Source organism: Castor canadensis, chromosome 7, assembly GCF_047511655.1.
Source record: "Castor canadensis chromosome 7, mCasCan1.hap1v2, whole genome shotgun sequence".
Lineage (NCBI taxonomy): Eukaryota > Metazoa > Chordata > Mammalia > Rodentia > Castoridae > Castor > Castor canadensis.
This window is the reverse complement of record NC_133392.1, coordinates 75,349,863-75,374,450: the sequence shown is the minus strand read 5'-3', so window position 1 is coordinate 75,374,450 and position 24,588 is coordinate 75,349,863. Positions and strand designations below refer to the sequence as shown.

Sequence of the window (24,588 nt, the reverse complement as noted above, 5' to 3'; positions counted from 1 at the left end):
TGATCTCCTGAATAGCTGGGCTCACAGCATGTGCCACTACTCCTTGACTTGTGGTAGCTCACCAACTTTTTCCACAGCTGGCCTCAAACCATATCCCTCTATCTCTGCCTCCTGAGTAGCTGGGATTACAAGTGTGAGCTATAGTGCGCGGCCCTCTAAAATGTCTTTTTTTGGTGTGGTGGCACTGCGACCTGAACTCAAGGCTTTCTCCAAATGTCATCATTTTAAACACATAAATGAACAAATGCTTCTTTTAAAAACTGGAAATTTTATAGAACTCTTCTTTCAATACCTCCCACAATGAACATTCCTTAATGTAACATATTTTAGTATCTAATTCTCCACATCAAAATAAATAATATAAATATTTCCTGTAATCATGTTTTCAAATCTTAAAAAAATCTGGTTTATCACTGTAATTATTAGCATAAAATTTATCGAAACAATATATTGTAATCTTTATTAAAATATTAACATTTTATTAGAAAAGGCATCACTTGTTTATTTACATAGGGACTCCCAGGCTAGCCTGGAACTCATGATCCTCCTGCATCAGTCTCCCAAGGGCTGGGATTATAGCTGTGCAACCAGCTAGAAAAGGTATTTCTTTTCTCTTTTGCAATCGTGGGGTTAGCCACACCACCAATTCCTGAGGAAATCTTATTAAGATGGATGGGATTTGAAAAAGTTAGTTAACCAATTCATGGATAAATATTACTTATTGTTATAATGACAAGATTCAGCACCAATTTTATTTCCATTTTCTTTCTTTCTTTCTTTTTTTTTTTTGGTGACACTGAGTGCCTCACACTTGCTAGGCAGGTGGTCTACCCCCTGAGCCACCATGTGGCCAGCCCTGTTTTGTGCTGGGGATTTTCAAGACAGGGTCACAAGAACTATTTGCCCAGGCTGGCTTCAAACCAAAATCCTTCTGATCTCTGGCTCCCAAGTACCTAGGATTATAGGTATGAGCCACTAGCACCAAGCCCGTTTTTCCTTTTTTTTTTGTTGCTGGTCATTGCTAAGACATTTTGTTGACATAAACAAAACAATACAATGGAAGTAGTTTGTTATGCCATTGTTCTATTATTCTTTAAAGTCCTTCCAAAGCATATGCTTATCCCAAAATGATCCTATACCAAACATTATCTTTGATTATCTAACAATTTGGCTGAAAGCAATTTTTAAGTGATTAAAAAGTGTTTAGTATGTATGGCTGATAATATGTTAATGGTATAAAACTAAATCAGCATCCCTCAAATCCCAACAAATTAGAGGAAAAGACTTCTTTCGGGGGAGGTGATACTGGGAGCCGAACTGAGGGCTTCCTGCTTGCTAGGCAGGGGCTTTACCTCTTGAGACACACCCCAGCCACAGGACATATTATACGATGAAATTTAATGTAGACAAGTACGTGACAACTGTATAGCAAAACCATTCTATTCCCATCTACTTATTTGTATCAAGAAACCCATATCACCAATAAAGAATGGAGGAGGTATGGCTCAGCAGGAGCCTGAATGAAACATGGGGATTTTGGTTGACAGAAATTCAAAGACTTAAAAATATGGCATGAGTGTCAAACATCTAATGTAAAATGCGGCTGTATTTAGGAAAAGTTAAGGGGTATTCTCTGCTTTTTTTCCTGGTAATACCATGCTCAATTCTGCACATCATACTTAGAAACTAGAGAATGAATGGTCAAGTTGATCAAATAAGGGGCAGCTGAGGTCACTAGGCAAAGCCTAGAGGACATGAAGTAGGATGGAAACAACTTTCTTTGCATTCTGAAGAACTACCATTTTCAGGAGGGATTAGATCTGTATTCTATGATCCAAAGAGTTAGAGAAGAAGACAGATTTGTAGTCATTTTCCCAGTGGGTGACTTAAACTGAGAGTGGAAATACGTAATATTGAAGGTTTCTATCAGTCCTGAAAATTTCTGAATAATATGAATAACTTTCTGGCATAGCTGAGACTTACCTGGAGCTTATCTTAGTTCTACCTGGAGCCGTTTTTCAAAAACATTGGCATGATCAGAAAAATCACCAAAGATAATTTTTAAGAGATCAGGTTTGTAATCAGAGCCATGACAACATTCATAACTCTGTTACCAATCCTCTGATTCCTTAGCCACTGCTCTTGAAGTGACTATATAGACACCTCCTCATGAGGATTTAGGATTTCTAAGCTGCTTTGGGGGAACAAAGGTTATGCTCATCATCTTAAAATCTTCTCAGTAAACTTTATAATCTGCAAAAAGGTTGACAATACCACTTTTTGCAGCAATGACAACCTAGAATAATTTATAACTTTTAAAATAAAACAATCTGAAACTTTAATTAGCTAATCATATTACTCGCTTACACAAACACACAGCAGGCACACTTCTCCCAGGGACTCAAGGCTGTTCACAAGAACTCGCCCTTCTTTATTTCATGGGTACCAAATTATATCTCACCTTGCACTGAAAATCTGATCCTTCATATTTCATACATCCAGAAGCTAAGGTGGTTTCTCCCTGGTCATCTTCTTCTATAATGGCAAAGCAATGCCCATTAGTTCTAAAAGAGAAAAAAGAAAATCAATGTAACTTCACATCAAAAAGTACTGAAGAGCCAGGTGTAGTGGTACATGACTGTATTATCAGTACTCAGAAGACTGAAGCAGGAGCAGTATGAGTTCAAGGCCAGTGTGGGGAACATAATGACATTTCAAAAAAAAAAAAAAAAGGATTAAAGAAATAGGAGTTTGAGTATGGCCTTGTTTTTTAATTCAAATTGCTTTCTCATGTGCTTTACTAGCAAAACCAAATAGGACACCGGCCCTCAGTGGTACTGGGGATTGAACTCACGGCCTCACAATTAAGCCATGCCCCCAGCCCCCCTAAACTGGTTTTAAGGCAAATGAAAGTTGTTATGTCTGAACTAAGATCTAAAAGGCTAGTGAAAAACTTATGTCAAGAGGAAAAAGGCTTCTATTAAGCAAGTCCTCCACATCTGCACTAGTATGTAATCTCTTTGGTAATCAGTCATGGGAACACAAAAACCTGACTTATAAAATTTTGTTGTCATAATGTTTCAAAAATATACTTTAAATATTTTTATCTATAACAGTTTTGTATTCACATACTGTACATGACAACAGATCAACACAAACTTTTCTGTGAAACATACAAACAGATTCAGTGACAAAAGTGTACATGGGAAGAACAGATAACCAAGATTCTGAAAGACCCTTTTTACTGAGTGTGATAGGAAATCAGGGAAAAGTTTTGCACAGTTGAATTTTAAAGAAACTTAAGTAAGCATGTTTCTATTTAATGAAATGTTACTTAAATACTAGTATTCTTGATGAACCATCATATAATTTCAAGATTCCAACCTTAAGTTTTATGCACTATACCTAGTCCATTCAAAGAGCACACAATTTTTACGAAAGTATTAAAACATGACCTTTATTATTGTCTCTGTAAGAAAGAGACAATTAAGTGACTAGATAGTACTAAGTTGTCCAGGAAAGTATTTTTTTTTGTCTAGTAAGTCAATTCTTCAATGTCCCCAAAGAATGTGGAACAGAATTGCATGATTAATGTGTTCAATGGTTAACATAAAATTAAACAGAAAAAATAAAAATAGTTATATCAATCAGATTTGAACTGGAATTTCAAAGGTAAGAAAGTAGCAAAATTAGTAACAATATCATTCTTATATGTCTGTTAAATATTTCAACCAGTTAAGTTTGGGGTAATGTTTTTTGGTAATTTATAAAAAGGAAAGTTTTCTACAATGAGTAGAACTTTATGATTAAAAGGTCAGTAAACAAACTCAGAATGTTAAGCAAACACCACACTCCTTTTGTCTCTTTTAAAAAACTAAGTCTCTCCCAGCACCTAAATGAATGAGTGAATACGACTGGGGATGTAGCTCAGTGGTAGAACACTATCATGCACAAGGTCCTGAGTTTAATTCCCACCACAACAAAAAATTAAAATAAGCTGTACCATGATATAACTAATAAAATGATCATCAATCTTATCCTGGGAACAATGTTCTCGTATTTAAGACAAGAAGCCTTTGGCTCCTAGGAAAGATACCAGCAATAAAGAAAGGGAAAACTCAATTTTTAACAATTCTTAAAATAGTACTAAATGCAGTGCTCTTCTCCTAACTCATAAGGACTCCACCAGATACTTACATGCATGTGTTATTAATAGCATCATCTGGGCAATGTCCAGAGCAATAGCACTTTAAAAAAGGCAAGGTATCTTCTGGTGCTAAGGTCGCGCCATTTTCTGACTTCTTCTGGTCGGAGTCTGATTTCATCCCAGTGCCATGAAGCATACTGTCTAGATTCTGCCCTGTATTCAAAAATTGGAATTTGTAAATATATCACTTCTGAAAAGCTAATTGTTTGATTTTAATTTTTAATGAGTTAAGTTTCTAAGCTTATCACAGTAACTACAGCTAATGTACTTCTTTAAAAGTAAATTCATTCACACAATTAACATTTATTTATAAACTACCATGCATACAATTACAGTACCAAATATTGTGGGCTATATAGAGAGGGCTATGTTACAAATTTTGCACTAGTGAGAGACAAACAAGAATGCCACAAGGTAGAACATGGTATGAGACAGATCAAGGGGACTCATCTCTCCTAAAGGTACATGGCTAGGAGTTAAGCCCTGCTGAGAACATTAATTTCACCAGGGTTTTTTGGGTGGGGTAATGTGGCCTGGGGTTTAGACTCAGGGCTTGCGCGCTCTATGGCTTGAGTTACGTCTCTGCTCTCCTTGCTCAGGGCACTGTGGAGATGTGGGTCTCTCAAACCATTTGCTGAGGCAGGCCGCAAACTGCGACTCTCTAGATCTCAGCCTCCCAAGTAGTCAGGATTACAGGCATAAGCCCCTGGCACCTGGCTCCATAACAGGTTCTGCCCTCTAAAGAAACTAATCTTGCCAGGTGCAAATGGCTCAATACCCGTAATTCTAGCTACTTGGGAGGCTGAGCTCAGGAGGATATCGGTTTAAGGCCAGGCCGGGTAAATAATTCTCGAGACCTCATCTTCAAAAAACCAGAGCAAAATGGGCTGGAGGTGTGGCTCAAGTGAGTACTTGCTTTACAAGCATAAAACCTTGAGTTCAAACACCAGTCCCACCAAAATAAATAAGTAAATAAAAACACACAAATGATGATTCCCTTTAACTCTTTAGTTCAAGAATTGTGACAATTTTTCTTCTTTTTTATTTTATTTTTTAAAGTCCTTTATGTGTGGCTCTATGTGAAAAAGGAGTTATTAAGCACCCTGCAATGAATGTTTAAGTGTTGGAACTATAACAGCACAGGGACCAACTGTGTTATCTGGAGACTTTCATCTTAAGGTCATTGGTTTGAATCCAGACCATGTGGCTAAAAAATGAAAGCTGCTACAGGCCTATGGAAATAGAACTGGGCTCTTGCATTAGTCTAGTGGCCTCAAATGATAGGAACTTCTGTCATACACGGTACTAGATTTTTGTAGGCTAGCAGCAGAACAGAACTAAAACAACTATTTTTGTAATTCCTTCTTCCCTCATAATCAGCTAAAATCACCCAGCATTCCTTGTGGGTGCTCTCAAGAGAATGAAAGGTAGAGCCAAAACAGCCAAGGGATATACGAATTTCATTATAAATGTTAAGTAAGTGTTCAAGAATGTAGATGACTTTTTATATTATTTGTGTTTATTCCTTAATGTATTTTAAAGTAGAGAAGAGTTTTAAAGTTCAGCCTTGAGTACTTAGTACCCTGTGTTTTAGGCACTAAGTTTTGTGCCTTATATACTTGATCTCACATGATCCTCACAGGACCAGATGCTCTCTATCACACTGCCTGTGTTATCCATAAGAAAACAGGTTCAGAGAGGCTGCGATTTAAAAAATACTTGAAAAGGTTTCTATCCCAACCAAATTCAAAAACTGTTTGCTCTCTGCCTCTGAAAAGCTGTGCTGGTATACTAGGTATGTTTAGAAAGGAACATCAGTTGAAAGAACACATGGAAGAGAAAGTACTTTTTATATACAAAAATGACTTATTAAAACAAAAGTCAATTTACCTTGAATATGAGAAATGACGAACAGATAGGCTCCCAATAATCTGATGTAAATATATGGCTGAGTCATCGTTTTAATGTTTCCTATACACTGGTCCTGTTATTTCACTAATTTAAATAACTTTACTAAATGATGTTTTCTTGTAGAAGGCCACAATCACTAGGCAATGACTTCACCCCCTTTGCTTTCTTCTGACTCCTAAAAGACAAAAATATTAACAAGGTAATAAACAGAGTTTTGGAAAGTTTTCCAAAACAGAGGAAAATAAATACCAAACATACTTTTAAATGATAAAATACATTTCTGAAGACTAAAGATGTCCCTATTTAAAATAAAACACACACACACACACACACACACACACACACACACACACACACACACATCAATCAAGGCACTGTAAGGTCAAAGCTTAATTACTTTAGATCAGCCCAGAGAAATACACTAAATAAATTTCAACAGGCCAGCAATGTCATGCATCTGCAGTCCCAGTTACGTGGGAGGCTGAGACAGGAGGACTGCTTGTATCCAAGGAATCTGAAGCAAGGCTGGGCAACACAGTGATACTCCAGCTCCAAAGAAGAAAAATCAAAAGAAACCTCAACAGTCTTTACTGGCTGCCCTAAAGTGATTAAGTTATTTTATTATTATCAAGAATGTTCCAGGTGGGTGTGGGGGCACTCAATAGTAATCCCAGCATTTGGGAGGCTGAGGCAAGAAGACTGTGAATTGAGGCCAGCCTGGGCTAAAGAGCAAGACCCTGTCTCAACACTCCCACCTACCCCCCAAAAAAACCCCAAAGTTCCTTAGTACATTAAGACTAAAACTGAAAAAGTTGAATTTAAAATATAAGCAGTTCATCAATATTCATTCAAATTCAGGTGGATGTAATAAAAACTTTGATGGGGGGAGGATAAAGCATTAAACTTTGATGGTGGAGGGGATGAATTCAAGTCTGATATATTTGATATGTTGTAAGAACTTTTGTAAATGACAATGTACCCTCATCCAGCACAATAAAAAAGAGAGAAAAGAAAAATACTTTGACTCTAATAATTTATCCACACACAGAAAACAAAGCTTACCTAGAAAATTACATGTATTTAAATGAGCAGCACATTGTGTCTATTATTAATATAGACAGTGAACATTTAAAAGACCTCAAAGTAAAAAAGTGACTAAACAAATAACAGGGAAAAAAGGCTAGCTACACCAAGATGAATTCTTGTTTTGTTTTCCTTTTTGTGTGGGGTGGAAGTTTGGTTTTATTGACCTAGGTCTGAACTATTCCTGAGTAAAAAAGGTTATGCTTATTTAGGACATAATTACCCTAAATAACCTTAACTTTCTATATTATCTAAGAATTTTTCACTTTAGTTCTCCAAAGATTATTTACAATATTGAGGCAGATATGGTTTAGAGAGAGGTGCCATTTTTTGCTGGGGTGCAGGGATGAGAGGGTGTGACTAGCATGTGAACTCAGGCTTCATGCTTACAAAGTAGGTGCTCTCTATGAACTCAGGCTTCATGCTTACAAAGTAGGTGCTCTCTACTGCCTGAGCCACACTCCAATCCATTTTGCTCTGGTTATTTTAGAGATGGGGTCTTGAGAACTACTTGCCTAGGCTGGCCTTGAACCTTAATCTTCCTGATCTTTTCCTTATCTTTATAACCAAAATGATACTTGTTAGCCCATAGCTATTTTGAGAACGAAGTGTTAACACAGTCACCTCTGTTGGCAATAATGGCGCCGATGGGTTTCGGTTCTTACTGAACCCTTAAGCTTCTGTTTCCCAGGGTCATAGTCCTCCTCAAGTCTAGCTTGAATTCTCCTTCTGCCCCAACCTCCAACCAGCAGGAACCATAAGATCCTAACCAATCAGATCATGCCAAATCTCACTGAGGGGTATTTAAGCCCCTGCCCCCTTCCCCCCCTCACATCTCAGCTCTCTCCTTCTCCCACCCGGCAATAAAGAATCTCTTGGCCAGATCACTCCTCTCCACATGGTCACTTTGGGGCCTACATTTGCCTACAACCTCTACCTGCACCATTATAAATGCCTTACTAAAATTAATTTATAGGATCATTACAACTCAAGTAGGCTTTGAGGACTTTTATCAAAGATCACATGGCTGATAAGTGATTGACAGGGTTATAATTCAAAAAGAGGTTTGATACTAGACTCCACACATTAACTGCTTGCTCCCTGGTATTGCCTAGCTGGATATGTACATCACATAATGTAAATACATGCATTTAGGTATTGAAGATTTTGTGGTGGTACAGGGTTCAGTCAAAGTTCCCTCCTCTCCATACTTGTTTGTAATACCTATGGCTAGCATAGGTACTGTCCCTGATAATCCCATCTGTGAGAAATTCTTATAAATTAAAAAACTTGTCATATGGAGAACAGCCACCAAATCTTAGATGACTAAAAACTCAATACATACATATACTTACAACAATTGCTACAACATGAATGCAATCTTACCAAGCATTAATAAAACACATTGCTATAATTAAAGATGGTAACCACCTTATGTTGGGTCTGGAGACCTAAGGCAGATGAGTGAGTATCCCATTCCCCATGGAGAGCACTACCATTCCTGCATCCTGAGGAGATGGAGGCCTGCATTCCTGCATCCTAAAGGAGAGATACAGACCTGCCACAGGGCTGATGAGCAATATGCTCTTAATATTGTTCCCTTCCCCCAGTAAAGGTGCAAACCAAACCAGTTCACCTGAGAAAGCCCACGAATCCATGGCCAATGAGAAAAACCCACCTAACTCAGAGTTAGAATGTCCACAAAAAACCCAGCCTTCACCTGAGCAGCGAGCTACTGGCTTCCGGGCTCTGCTGCACTTCTCTAGCTGTAGCCTTTCCTTTCTCTCTAATAAATCCTACTTTATACACCAGCTTTGACTCATCATTCAGCTGCCTCACAAGTCAGTTCCCTGGCCTGTGAAGGCAAGGACCCTGACACTGGCACATAACACTTACTTTATTACACCTGATCAGATCTCTAAAGAAAAGAATGACAGGAATGCAAAGAACACAGAACCTCCACTTGATATACCCTTCCAGCGCTGAAGTTCTACATAAACAGTGTTTCTGCCGTAACTATTTATTAAATGCCTATTTTATCCATGATTCTATATGTTACATACCAAAAATACAGAGATGATAGAAAGACAGACCCAGTCTTCATGGAGTTCAATGTCATTAAACAAGATAATTAAGATCCTCTGACATAGAACAAGAAAATACAAACAAAATGTACTCATAACTTGCAGTAAGTGCAAAGAAGGTAAAGCGCCAGGTACTGGTGGATACCAATTTACTCTATGTGGAGGGGCCAGAAGAAGCAATGCTGAGAAATAACATTTAAGTTGCAATCTGATGAATAAAGAGTCAGGTAAAGAATGGGAGTGGGAGGTAAGGCCCAGGCAACAGCCTATGTAAAAACAGTGAGGAAGAGAAAGGCAAACAGAGAACAATGTTTCTGAAATGTGGAGAATAAGAAATAGTGTGGGAGATGAGGCTGAAGAGACAGAAAAGATAAGGACCAGATGAGGCAAGATTCTATGAAGGATTTGGGATTTAAGACTCCGTGGGGTGGGAGGCAATTATCTGGTTTCTATGTGATGGCTAGAGGGGCAAGAGCAGAAGCTAAAGACCAGTGAGAAGAGTATTCTGGAAACTTAGAAGAGTTATAATAGTGGTTGATAATACTTCAAAAATAAACTCAATGGTACTTGGTAACAGATTAGATGGGAGAGAGTGATAGATCAAAGAAGAGTCCCATATTTTTGGCATGAATAATTACTAAAATGGGAATAAGTGGATATGGAAGGTGTGAAAGAAGAGCTCAACAGTTCAGATTTAGACATCTGAGATTACTCAAAGGGAATGTGTAATAGGCATTTGGTTCTGAAGTTTAAAGGAGACATCTGGGTCAACAGCACAGAAATATTCCAAGCCAAGGCTTGGGATGAGAGAGTCTCAGAACGCTGTTTAAAACTTGCTTTAGTGGCTGGTCATGGTGGGGCATTATCTGTAATCCCAGTACTTGGGAGGCTGAGGCAGGAGGATCAAGAGTTGGAGGGCAGCCTGGGCTCCATGGTAAGACCCTGTCTTACCTCCTCCCCCAATCAAAAGATCATTATGGAAATCTAAAATATATTCACAGATGCTCTGCTATGCCCTTGAAAATGTAAAGCCTAATTCGCTCCCTGGAATGTGACTCATTTCTAATAAATATAATAAGATGAAAACAACAGTGTGACTTTTGCAACTAGGTCCTAAGAAGCACTCCAACTTGTTCCTTGCTCTCTATGCCCACTCACTTGAGGGAAGCAGCAGCCAAGTCCTAAGGACAGTCAAGTAGCCTTACAGAAGTCCACGTGGCAAGGAACTGAGGCCTCCTGTCAAAAGCCACTTGAGTAAGCGACCTGGGAAGTGGATCCTTCAGGCCTGGGGAACCTCAGGTGATTGTAGCTTTTGAGACATCTCACTCACAATTTCATGAGAACCCTAAACTAGACTCACCCTGCCCCTGGTGAACTCTTGACACTTAGGAAATGCATGCCGTAACAAATATGAATTTTTTAAGCCACTAAATTTTGGGGCAAATTGTTGGGCATTAATAGATAACTAATGTCATTGTTAGGAGAAATATGTAGAAATAACAGAAGCTGAAGGGTAAATGAGGAGAGAAGTATGAAAAACAATCGGTTCAGAAAACAGTAAAAATAATAGCAGGTCAAAATGCCCAGAGATGTAACTGAAAAATAGTAGCCCCAAAGCATGCTTTCTGTTTTTAAACTATTTCAGTAAGACTTACTTTGGAGGGAAAAAAAACTTTCCCCAGATCTGTACCTCATACACTGCTGTATTTTCCCCCTTCAAGTTACAGATTCCATAAAAAATGACAACAATTTTGTGCTCTAGTTAGAGGCACTTTTCATATGATATCCTAAGGAGCAATATTAAGAGAGTGAATATGGTGTCAGTCTACCTGGTTTCAAGTGTCAGCTCTAGTATTTACTTGCTTGTGACTTTGGGGAAGTCACTTAAGCTATCGAGGCTTCAGTTTCCTTAGACACAAAATGGCGGTGACGTTACTAACTCAGATGAGTTCGCACCTTGCATCTCTGTACAACAACCACCTTCAATAAATAGCAGATGTCAGTTACTGCTGTGATTGTTATTAACAATAAAAGTACTGAGAGCTTCCTTTTTTGTCCCATTATAGTAACTGTTTCTAAAACTGAGACATAGCAAAATATTAATCTTATTTTATGACCATAATCAAAACGAATATTTTATAATTTTAACATCTGAAAGCAAAATATACATATTTTTTAATTCCTACAATTAGAATTTTTTCTATTAAAAAATAGAATCTTGCAATGTCGAGAACACAAGGACATATACACATTTTAAAAACTGTATGATCAAACTTGTAAAATGATGCTGTCATTTAAAGGCTATTAAATAGTTAAGTTAATAGGCATCTAAATAATTTTATTTTGCTATAATCCCTGATTAGTGCAGTTTCTTTTTTCAGGAAAATAACATGAAGACAAAATTATAATAAAATATAATTTCTTTTTAAATAAAAAATTTAAAGCTTCACAAACACATGGAAAACCAAACGAATAGTTCAATCAGATTCTGTAAAAAAAAAGGAAAGAAAACCCAAAACAAAACAGGAAAAGGCTGAGGTCAGCTGAAAACACAGACTGAAGTCATTCTTTCCTCTTCCCATTAAGCCCCCCCACCCTTAATTTTTACTTTCGACTAGAAAGGTTTGGGAATTTCCAACTAGAATTAGCTGGCCAGCTGCCAATTTCATAAAGCAGCAAGGAAAAAACTCCCCTTTCCAAGGGTCCCTCCCCTAGGCAGCTCCAGGCGCCGGGTCTGACAAGCTTTCTGAGAAGGAATAGGCTCCTCAGCAGACTTTCTGGCTCCACAGCCATTGTTTGCATGGCTGCCCAGCTCCTTATCCAGAGGATTAGCATAAGAATATCGGCTTTTCCCTTAACAAGCAACTCATCTATTCATTCTCCCATCTTTAACCCTCCTCCCACCAATCCTTAAGAAAATGTACACAAGTACAATGGAACAACTCTAGTCATGGTTATTGAAAAAAAAAAAAAATCTCACCCAAATCTAAACACAAACCCTGAAGAAAAAACTGTGCTTAAAGAATTGTGTGAAGCCAGTGAGTGGCTCATGCCTGTAATCCTAGCTATTCTGGAGGCAGAGATCAAGAGGATCTTCATTCAAGACCAGTCCAGGCAAATAGTTCTCGAGATCCCATCGCCAAAATACTCAGAGCAAAATGGACTGAAAGTATGGCTCAAGTAGTAGAGCGCCTGCTTTGCAAGCAGAAAGCTCTGAGTTCAAACCCCAGTCCCACCTCCCTCCCCCCAAAAAAGGTCTTTCACAAAGTCTGACAATAATACCCATAAGACAGGAGCAAGAGAAGCAAGTTCTAACCTAAAACAGGAATGATGAGTTTCTACTTTATAAAGTCACTTCTTCCTGCCATGTCTTACTCACCTCCTTGAAGTAAATTACTTTCTCACTAGACTTCACCTCTTTCTGCTTACATATACACACAAAACCTTTAACTTCTGTGTTTGCTTAGCTGATCCCTCCTCACTCAAAACCCTCATTTTCTTCTGTGCCAAGATATTCTTCAAAACAGGTGCAAGAAGAACCAGTAAGCATTAGATACAGGTGACATGTTTGTATGTTAGGTTTTCAGGCATGGTCTTGCTATGATGGCCAGGTGCTGGGATTACAGGCATGTGCACTACTGCGCCCCACTATATTTGTGCGTTTTGTTGGTTTTTGGGTTTTTTTTTGGTGGTATTGGGGTTTGAACTCAGGACTTCACACTGGCCAGGCAGGCGCTGTATCACTTGAGCCAGTCCACCTATTTTGTATGTTTTATACTCTATCACCAGAGACCTCAATATTAGATGAACAGGAATGAATTTTATTTATGAAGTATTTCTTTAAAATAAGAGATAATGTATTTTCAAAACACCATTCAACTTTGTATTGCAAATTCCCTAACTTTGTTTTCCCAAAGCCTTTTCACTCATCAAAGTAAACAAAAACCTCACAAATAATTAGAAATAGACTAGGCTACATACCAGTCTTTGGCACATTTGTGCTCAGAAGGAATTCTTAATTCCTGCCAACTGTTAATTTAAGAGATTTGGGTGTTATTCTTTTCATTCTGGAGTAAGCACAAATAATCAAGAAACAGATGAAGTGAATCAGTGGTTGCAGAAATGGAAGAGGCTAAAGCCACCTCTCTAGGTGAATTAAGGTTAATGGTAAACAATACTGCCTATGTTTCCGCAAAGTATTTCAATGGAAACAAAATCAGTGTAACATGATGATTAAGACAGACCTCATACTTCTGTGCGGATTAAATGAGAGAAAGTCAAGTACAGTATTTGATGGTAACTGTTTAATGATATTAGCACCTTATCATCCTGTCACTTTTGCATTATCTTATCAGTAAGTAGAATTGTTCCTACTTTTATAGAGAAAAAATAGGTTCAGCAAATAACCTGGTAATTTCTCTGATCAGAAAGACAAACTAACATGTTGCCTTCTAGTCCAGTATTTGGTCCAGTATACTGTGAGCATGTATATCAAATGGGAAAAAGACTAGGAGAGCGTGTCATGGAAGGTTTTAGTTCAACCTCATAACTCTGCAAGGAAACAGTGAAGCTCAGCAAAGTTAGGAAATTTGCCCAAGTTCACACAATCGGTAAGCGGCAGGTCTGATGCTGACAAGGCCCAAATTCTAATGCACAGTAAAGAAAATAATGGGATTTAAAACAAGAAATAGAAAGTAAAGTGGCCATTATTACACCATTGCTTTTCAGTTTAAAAAAATAATAAAAGACCACCACCTCTCTTTTCTATCAATATTCTCTGCTTTGTGGTGATGAAGCTGTGATTCTGCTAACAGGTCTTTCAGAGCTGGCTCCCTAACAGGTTGTGTCACCTGAAAAAGTAGAGAAAGGGGGAAGAGGTGAGAAGGACTCCTTTCTTTCCAATTTGGTTTGTGGTTCCTGTCAGATTCACCAAACCCAGAACATTCATTCCCTGCTCCCTGAACCAGCCTCATGGCACTGTGGACCACTGGTGCCTAACTCTCAGGGTTTGAACCCCAGCTCCTCACAACCTGCTCTCAGTTCCTTAGGACCAGAAGGCACAGAGCAGCATGGAATACTTGCCAAGCTTCTAGATTCTGATATCTAAATTAACTTTCAGGTGCCGCTTCCCACAATCACTATTTCTGTTTAATCCCAGTGTTCTCTTATCTTTTTCAAATTTCTAATACTTGTGTAATTAACCTCCTGTATTAAATTCTGTCAAAATAACAACATAGCTTCAGCTTTCTTGACTGGACACTGACTGATAACACTTTTGGGAAATAACTCTGAGAAAGTAAGAGACTGATTATATAAGCACCACAAAATATTTGACCAGGCTGGCCTTGAGCCAAAATCCTCCTGATCTAAGCCTCCCAAGTAGCTGGGATTATAGGAGTGAGCTACCAACACCCAGCTTTTACTTTGTTTTTGAGACAGGGTTTCACTACCTATTTTTGTTGGACTGGCCTTGAATTTGTGATCCTCTGCCTCCACTTCCTGAGAAATTGAGATTACAGCTGTGCATCACCATACCCAGCTCATACAGTGTGTTCTACTATACATTCAAAGTGTATCAGAGAGATTTTAACTTTAAGAGTTTTTGCAGACTCAGTACATTTCACTTTTTCTTAACACAAATACTTTTAACCTATAAGAGTTAGACGTATTAGAAACTTTTTTGAAATTGCATGGACATTCTACTCTAAAGTACATGAAACAAGTCAAAATGGCATGAGAAACAAAATTTGACTACCCAAACAGATTTCTCTTTTCCTCAAGTAATACTACATTTCATCAAATACTTTGAGGTCAGCTCTATAAATTCCTGGGGTCAAAAAAAATTAATTCAACTATCCCAGGAATGGAGGGAAAGGGGATAAGGAGAATGAGGGAGGGGGTAAATTCAACTTTGATATATTGTAAGAACTTTTGTAGATGTTACAATGTACCCCCAGTATAATAACAAAAAAAAAGTAAACCATACAATGTAAAATTTAAAAAATTAATTCAAATGCTAAATCAATCTACTATTTAGAACTAGGAAAAAATATCAAAGCACAACTTCAAAAATAAAAAACCAACCCACATTTCACTTAGGAAGCCAAATCAAGATATATAATTATCTCAGTAGCACCCTTTCCTATGAAGATCTAGAAAGGTGCAGGTGGCTTTTTGGTTGAAATATCGACTGGGCTGTGACAGGACTTATAGTAGCCAGAGACCAAGATGTGATGCAATGTGCAGAAGCAAGCCCTCACAACAAGAATTTTGGGGGTGTGTGTGTGTATGTGTGTGTGTGTGTGTGTATGAGAGAGACAGACTGGGGTATGAACTCAGGGCTTTGTGCTTTGCAAAGCAGGTGCTCTACCAGTGCTCTCCAGTCCATTTTGCTCTGATTATTTTGGAGATGGGACCTCAAGAACTATTTGCCCCAGCTGGCCTCTAACTGCAATCCTCCTGATCTCAGCCTCTAAGCAGCTAGGATTACAGGCTTGAGTCACCGGCTTCCAGCAGAAATACTGGTTCTTAATTAGTATGATGTAGCTATCATATTTCATTTTCCCTAAGGTTCCTTTGCGGTTGCAGCTGTTCAAGTGGCAAGAGTATTCAGCCTCTGAGAAGAAACATTATCTTTTTATTTTTTTTTCTTTTTCTTTTATTATTCATATGTGCATACAAGGCTTGGATCATTTCTCCCCCCTGCCCCCACCCCTTCCGTTACCACCCACTCCGCCCCCTCCCTTCCCCCCCCCCCAATACCCAGCAGAAACTATTTTGCCCTTATTTCTAATTTTGTTGTAGAGAGAGTATAAGCAATAATAGGAAGGAACAAGGGTTTTTGCTGGTTGAGATAAGGACAGCTATACAGGGAGTTGACTCACATTGATTTCCTGTGCGTGGGTGTTACCTTCTAGGTTAATTCTTTTTGATCTAACCTTTTCTCTAGTACCTGTTCCCCTTTTCCTATGCACCTCAGTTGCTTTTAAGGTATCTACTTTAGTTTCTCTGCGTTAAGGGCAACAAATGCTAGCTAGTTTTTTAGGTGTCTTACCTATCCTCACCCCATCCTTGTGTGCTCTCGCTTTTATCATGTGCTCATAGTCCAATCCCCTTGTGTTTGCCCTTGATCTAATGTTCACATATGAGGGAGAACATACGATTTTTGGTCTTTTGGGCCAGGCTAACCTCACTCAGAATGATGTTCTCCAATTCCATCCATTTACCAGCAAATGATAACATTTTGTTCTTCTTCATGGCTGCATAAAATTCCATTGTGTATAGATACCACATTTTCTTAATCCATTCGTCAGTGGTGGGGCATCTTGGCTGTTTCCATAACTTGGCTATTGTGAATAATGCTGCAATAAACATGGGTGTGCAGGTGCCTCTGGAGTAACCTGCGTCACAGTCTTTTGGGTATATCCCCAAGAGTGGTATTGCTGGATCATATGGTAGATCGATGTCTAGCTTTTTAAGCAGCCTCCAAATTTTTTTCCAGAGTGGTTGTACTAGTTTACATTCCCACCAGCAGTGTAAGAGGGTTCCTTTTTCCCCGCATCCTCGCCAACACCTGTTGTTAGTGGTGGTGCTGATGATGGCTATTCTAACAGGGGTGAGGTGGAATCTTAGTGTGGTTTTAATTTCCATTTCCTTTATTGCTAGAGATGGTGAACATTTTTTCATGTGTTTTCTGGCCATTTGAATTTCTTCTTTTGAGAAAGTTCTGTTTAGTTCACTTGCCCATTTCTTTATTGGTTCATTAGTTTTGGGAGAATTTAGTTTTTTAAGTTCCCTATATATTCTGGTTATCAGTCCTTTGTCTGATGTGTAGCTGGCAAATATTTTCTCCCACTCTGTGGGTGTTCTCTTCAGTTTAGAGACCATTTCTTTTGATGAACAGGAGCTTTTTAGCTTTATGAGGTCCCATTTATCTATGCTATCTCTTAGTTGCTGTGCTGCTGGGGTTTCATTGAGAGAGTTCTTACCTATACCTACTAATTCCAGAGTGAAACATTATCTTTTTAAAAAATAAATTTGTTTCCTTACACATAACTGAAGGTGATGTTACAGAGCTTATTTATACTGTGCAGTAATATGTTACAAAACAAACTGAGCAGAAAGAAAGCAGCAAAACACACTGTAAGTGTATATAAAACTGTAAAGCATTAAGGAATACACTCTATAGGATTGGCTTTGCAGTGTTTCAAGTTAGGTTCTCCGTGAAACACAATGCTCAAGATTAAAGGAAAAATATACAGAGCACATGGATTTGACCCCATTAAAAACACAATTAGAGAAGTCCTGGCTGTGTTCCTCTGCAGCTGGGCCCCTGCCAGCACCAGTGTCCTAATGTCAATGCCTGTCCTGAGGATCATGACAAGATGGGAACTCTCCTGCCCCTCTAAACTGAAGGTCACTGTGTGAGATGGGTGCTTCAGTTTATTTCCTTTAATTGATTAGAATGGAACAAGGAATTTAAAAAGAAACTGTTTTGTTTTAATTTTGGACATAGTCTTGCTGTGTAGTAGTCTAGGTTAGTCTCAAACTCGCTATGTAACACATGCTGACCTGAAACTCACAATCCTCTTGCCTTAGCCTCACTGGGAAGAAAAATTATATGATCAAATGAATGTCTGCAAACAATTGTACTTCTCTGTTTTTCTTTCTCACCTGACTACTTTAAAAAGAATCACTCTTGCTGTGTTAAACACAGTGCTTATATAAACACAAATGCTATTTAAAAAAAAAATGCTGTACACTTTTTGTGGGGGGAGGTGGGTACTGGGGTTTGAACTCCAGTACCATCTTACTTGTGAGGCAGGTGTTCTACCACTTGAGCCACTCCACCAGACCTTTTTCATGTTGAGTATTTTCAAGATACGGTCTCTCAAACTATTTGCCTAAGCAGGCAAATAGCGTCACGATCCTCCTGATCTCTGCCTCATGAGTAGCTAGGGTGACAGGCATGAGCCACCGGCGCCCAGTTTTCTCTTTTTTTTTTTTTTTTTTACACTTTCAATTTAAGAAAAAAAAAAAATCAGAGTACATACTTCCCCCTAACTCCACCCTATGTTAAATTAATCCACACATTCTGTCCTTTATGTCACAAGGAAAAGTTCAGGAGTGAGCTGGTCAAATAGAGCCTCAACACTGCTGCTGGGCCTGCAGGAGCAAAGTCACTTTTCCAGACTGTATATGAGAGAATAGCAGGTCTCAGAAGCTGCTGGCAGCTAAGCTGAGACCAGAAGCAGAAGGCAAAACTAGGAGACTAGAAGAATTCAGATCCCTGGGGACATGGACTGCTTGGTCTGAAGCTTGAAGTACTTAGGGGCTTTTCAATTAAGAGCCAGTGTAAATTCTTTTTTTAGGTCAGAGAAAGTCAGTTTTTTCTGTGACACCAAAACCGTTCCAGCTGATAAGAATTAAAATGAACCACACTTAGCCAGTCATTGGTGGCTCACACCTGCAATCCTCACTACTCAGGAGGCAAAAATCTGGATGATCACAATTCGAAGCCAGCTCAGGCAAACAGCTCAAGAGACCCTATCTCAAAAATATCCAACACAAAAATGGGGCTGGCAGAGTGGCTCAAGTGGTAGAGCCTTGTAAGCATGAGTCCCTGACTTCAAACCCCAGTACTACTCCGCCCCTCAAAAATAATAAAATAAAAAGCACACTTAAGATGAAGTCTCACTACCTTTTTCCCCAGGTTGGCCTTAGACCACAATCCTCCTGATCTCTGCCACCCAAGTAGTTGGAATTACAGATGTGAGTCACTGTACTCAGCCAAGAGAAAATTCTAAGATGACTCAAATAATATAAAAAGTGACTTAATAATGTTATCAGCATCTATACAATTTATTACTGTAAATTACACAGTAATAAATTTGGGGATGAGAGGACACTCCCTGAATTTGTTAGACCCACAGTCTTTCCCATCTCAGCTACCAGCCTCTTTACCCAGGTCTACAATCTTAGTCATTCATGACTGCTCTCTCCCTCCTCCTTATACCCCTTATCCTATCTGTCATTAAATCAATTGGTTCTGCGTTCAAAATATACCCATAATCCACCACTTCTCACCATCTGTACTAGCTCTTGTCCAGGCCACTCATGTCCTTTGCCTGAATTATTCAAACGTCTCCTAACGAGTCTCCCTGAACATCCCATTACATACCCTCACCCACATTCACTTCAACACATCAGCCAGAGCCATCCTCCTCAAAAGCATATTAAACTACATCACACCTGTGTTCAAAACCCTCTAGTGGTGCCCTGACTCACTGAGAGTAAGACACCAAAGTCTACAAAGGTCCACCAGACTCCACTTGCTATACTCAAGTTGCACTGGCCCTCTGGTTATTACTTAAACATGTAACACAGACCCTGCTGCAAGACTGGTGCATTTGAGGGCCCTCTGCCTGTAACAGTTCATCACAACATGGGAAATGACCTCACCCCTTGTGAGTAAGCTCAGTGGGCATCACTTTCTTATTTATAGTGATACCACCTGCCAGTTTAAACTGCAAACCTACTGCAACTGTGGATGCTCCTATCCTTGTTCCTTCTGGTGATTTTCTCCCCTTAGCACCTGGCATGCTTTCATTAGATGTTACTTATTCTTTTTCAGTGGCACTGGGGTTGGAACTCAGGGCTTCACACTTGCAAAACAGACGCTTTACCACTTGAGCCACATCTCCAGTCCATTTTGCTCTGATTATTTTGGAGATGGGGTCTCTCAAACTATTTGTCCCAGCTAGCCTCAAACCATGATTCTTGGCCTCCCAAGTAGCTATGTGTGAGCCTCTGACTCCTGGCTTGTTTATCTTCTGTAGCCCAGGCTGGCCTTAAAGTTGTGAGCCTCTCAAGTGCTGGGATAACAAGTGTGCCCCACTGCACCTGGCTTTTACTGCTGTTCATGTTGTTACTGCCTGCCACTTTCTTCAGAATGGCTGCTCCAGAAGGGCTCTGTTCTTTGTGCCTTTAGCACTTACAGCCTTGTTTGGCATATAGCTGGCACCAAGCTGTGCAGAAAAGATTAAAATGTTATGCCAGTTCTTTTTATTTTATACACAAACCAGCCTTTCCCAAAAGAGGGGGGCAGAGAATAAATGATCCCATCTCCTTATTGAAACCTGACTTCTGTCAAGATCCAGTGAGGAAAATTTCTACTGTTTTCATGTTAGGTGAGGTCTTAAGACTTAATGTCCCCAAACCTACAGTACTGGTTTAAGGGAAACAATGCTTAAGTTTTACTTTTAAGTACTGTGTCGTTATACCAAATTGAATAATGATGAAAATAATCAAGGACAAAAGGAGAACACAGAGTCCTTTCTTTGAACAAACCATATGGTCTGACAAAAGGAGTAGCAAGGCACTATCTAAATTTAATGGCAATCTTTCAGTAAGCAGACACAAGGAAAGGTTCAAAGGTGTCATGTATATATAAACTGTAAGTCTCCAATTACCATGGGTGTTAAAATTAGATCTTTAATAATAAAGGAAATACAGGAATAGGAAAACTACATAGAAAACTAAATCTCACAAACCTGATTTTATCAAGATATTTAATAGCATGGTGTGGACTGCATGTTTGCTTGTTCTTTTCTTCTTTTTAGTATCTTTCTTTAAGCTCAGGTACCTTTCTTTCTTCTAAGATAACTAAGTACTTACCAATTTGTTCTTTTACTTTATTTTTTAAATTTTATTTACTTATTATTTATTTATTTTGCAGTACTGGGGTTTGAACTCAGGGTCTACACCTTGAGCTACTCCACCAGCCCTTTTTTGTGATGGGTTTTTTCAAGATAAGGTCTCATGAACCATATGCCCCAGCTGGCTTCAAACTATGATCCTCCTGGTCTCTGCCTCCCAGGTAGCTAGGATTACAGGTGTGAGCCACCACCACCCAGCTTATTTTATTTTTTGAGACAGGCTGGTCTGGAAGTCACTAAGAAGCACATACAGTCCTCAAGTTCAAAATCCTCTGCCTCTACACTCAAGTGCTGGGACTACAGGAGTGTACCAACATATCCAGCTCAAAGTTAATTATTTGTTTTTGCAGTAATGGAGATCAAACCCAGGACCTCACACATGCCAGAAAATGCTTCATTGAGCTACATACCCAGCACCCAACTTGTCACTTTATTTTAAAGAAAGGATGGTTAAGCAACACAGAAGCACTGTTTTGTATACCATTAAACTTTCTACGGATATATGAAAAAAGCATTATTCTATAGTTAAAACACTGTAATTTTTTTTTTACAACATTGCAAGATTGAAAGTTTCCATGATGGATACTTGTAAGTTCTTCAGAATTCATTTTCTGTGTTAAATAGTGTTCCAGCATATAACTTTCACAGCTGTATTTACCCATTTTCCTGTTGATGGGTATGTTAGATCATTTCCAATATCATTATATCATAAGCAATGCTGCAATAAATAAACCTAAACAGATGTTTTTGTTGTTTCCTGTGCAGGTAAATCTGTGGATAGATTCCAAAAGTGGGACTCTAGGTCACTCTAAGTCTCACAGTAGTTTTGGGAGATATTAGGTAATTTTAGGGGTGGGGAATGCAATGGGGGATTGAACTCAGCACCCTGGGTTTGCTAGGCAAATGCTCTAGCACTTAAGCAATACCTGAGTCCCTTTACTTTTAGACTGTTTTTCAGAGAAAGTCTCATGCGTCACCACATCCAGCCCCGTGACTTCATATTTTACTGTATTATTTTGAACCTCCCAAATGCAAAACACTGATGTAAGCGAAATTTTAAAATATTCCTTAAAAGCCTGGCACAGTGGCTCAAGCCTGTAATCTTAGCTACTTAGGAGGCAGAGATGAAGAGGATCAAGGTTCAAGGCCAGCTAAGGCAAAAAAGTTCCTGAGATCCCATCTCAACCAATAAAAGCTGGGTGTGGCGGTGTACACCTGTCATCCCAGCTCTAAGGGAAGCACAAACAAGAGGACTGCACAGAGACCCTATCTCAAAAGTAACCAACACACAAAGGATTAGCAGAGTGACTCAAGTGGTACAGCACCTGCCAAGCAAGCACAAGGTCCTCTAGTGCTCCCCCCCAAAAGCTCCTGAAGGACACAAAAAATAAACTTGAAGAAATGGTAAGACATATTGCATTATGCACAGAATGTTTCCATATTAGGTGTGTCAATTGCTCCTGAATTAATCCTAAAATCAATGTTCCCCTCTATTAGTTTGCTAAATTTGAATTTTTATCATGAATTGAGTTGAATTTCTTCAAGTGCTTTTTCTCCGTCTAGTAATGTGAGCACAAGGGTTTCCTCATTTGAGTGTTAAATGAATTGATTAATAATAACTCATATTAGGAGCTTTCTTGAAGAGCAGACTATCTGTGATAGTCTTTAAGTGTATCTACAAGTCCTTTCAAGAGCTGTGCCATGGTGGCCCGCCCCTGACAAAACTCATCTCCAATGTAAGTGTTGAGAGGTGATTAGGGGCTGGGACTGACTCAAGTGGTACAGCACCTGTCTCTGTGCAAGCACAAAGCAGCATAAGATATGAAAAGGATGTTTATGTATTACAGAGCTACAGAACAAGAATGGGTAGCAGAGGAAGCAGTAGAAAAATTAACATGCTAAAAGCAAAAATTATTAAATATATAACCAAAAAAAGTAGAGTTGAAGTATAAAACCAAATGCTGGTGCTTTGAAAAGACCAACAAAGCATGAATCTCTAGAAAGTTTTGTCACATGAAAATAAAGATACAAATAAATAATATTAAGTATAAGGAGACCCAGCAATAATAGTAACGAATAATAATAGAATTAAATATTAGTATTCAATTATAATAAATATATATTAATAGTTAACATTTAAGAGCTCTACCTAGATGCCAGGAACTACTCTAAATACTTTCCATACATTAATTCATTTAACCTTCACAATAACTTTGTAAGGCAGATATTCTCATAATACCTAATTTTATAAGAATAAATGTGAAAATCAAAAAGCACTGTGTGGTCAGGCACAATGGCTCATCTGTTGTATTCCCAGTTATTCAGGAGTCAGAGCCTGGGAAGACTGTGGTTTGATGCCAGCCCAGGCAAAAAGTTAGCTAAACCCCATCTCCAGCAACAAGTCAGGCTTGGTGGCATGTGCCTGTGATCCCAGCTATATGGGAGACCGTAGATAGGAAGATCATGGTCTGAGGCCAGCCCAGGGCAAAAACACAAAGCCCTACCCAAAAATAACTAAAAGCAAAAAGGGCTGGGAGTGGCTAAAGTTGTACAGCACCTGCCTATCAAGTGCAAGGCCCTGAATTCAACCCCAAGTGCCACTAAGTAAATAAACAAACAAATTCATTCCAGTACCACCTAAACAAACAAAGAAGCATTTCATGATTTTTCCCACCCTCTTTGGTACTAGGAATTGAACCCAGGACCACACACGGAAGACACGTGTTCACCATCAAAGTACCCATAAGTTAGTGAGTGTGTGGCTGAATTTTCAATGGGGCCCAAGGAAAAAGCAAAAGTAGTAACACAACTTATCTTTTGTACAAACTTGGAGTTACACTGCTGGCCTTGCTGCAAGCAGACCTTTAAAAGCTGCTACATGTAACATGTATCAGCAGACCTAGAAGCAGCCCTCACAGGATATACTGCTGAAGAATCCTACATTTGGGAATGCGTAGACTCCTTCCAGAGCATCAAGAAATGGGTTACAATTTGTTGGCTTCTTTGTTAGTCCACAGGAGAGAGAACCCTGACTTCCAATGCCTACTGGAACACTCAACAAGAGATGCATAAAACCAGAACTAAATGAGTGTATAGGAAACCCTAAGCCCCTAGGAATGGGCATAAAACCACACGACTCATTTTAAGTCAACTCAATAACTAGGAGAACTAGTAGAAGAGAGGAGGTGATCAGAGGCAGCCAGTTTTGATTAGGAGCAAGACAAAAAGAGGCTCCAGTAAAACAAGCTCCAGAGCAAGCCACTCAAGCTCAGGCTCAACACACTTAGCATCTGTGCTGGATTAGGATGCAGTGTGGGTTTTCTGGACAGTCTCTGTGGGAGAATTTTAGCACAGCCCTCTGGATTTCCTGAAGCAAAGTTAGACCTTCTGCAGCACTACTGGAAAAAGCACCTCAAGACATGATAATGGGCTCCTGACACAAGTAGGGAACATTAAGGATTCTGTGACTAGAGCTGCCATCACGAGCTACCAGTCACAAGGTCAGGCACAGCAGCAATCACTGCATGGTAGAAATGGTGTATGTGGCTTACCCAGGTCCACAGGGCATGAATAAACTGTGAGAGAC

The 24,588-nt window shown here is 39.1% G+C and overlaps 1 protein-coding gene across 3 annotated transcripts in view; it reads right to left on the bottom strand.

The window, feature by feature from the left end:
- Bmpr1a (bone morphogenetic protein receptor type 1A) overlaps positions 1-24,588 on the bottom strand; it is a 113,673-nt gene that overhangs the window by 26,731 nt on the left and 62,354 nt on the right. For all 3 annotated transcript variants that reach the window (XM_020161330.2, XM_020161334.2, XM_020161331.2), the window contains 3 exons: positions 6,098-6,293; positions 4,198-4,360; positions 2,462-2,564 (listed from right to left, as the gene is read on the bottom strand). In XM_020161330.2, coding sequence (XP_020016919.1) covers positions 2,462-2,564; positions 4,198-4,360; positions 6,098-6,164 — 333 coding nt within the window. In that variant the 5' untranslated portion in view covers positions 6,165-6,293. The remainder of the gene's footprint in view (positions 1-2,461; positions 2,565-4,197; positions 4,361-6,097; positions 6,294-24,588) is intronic.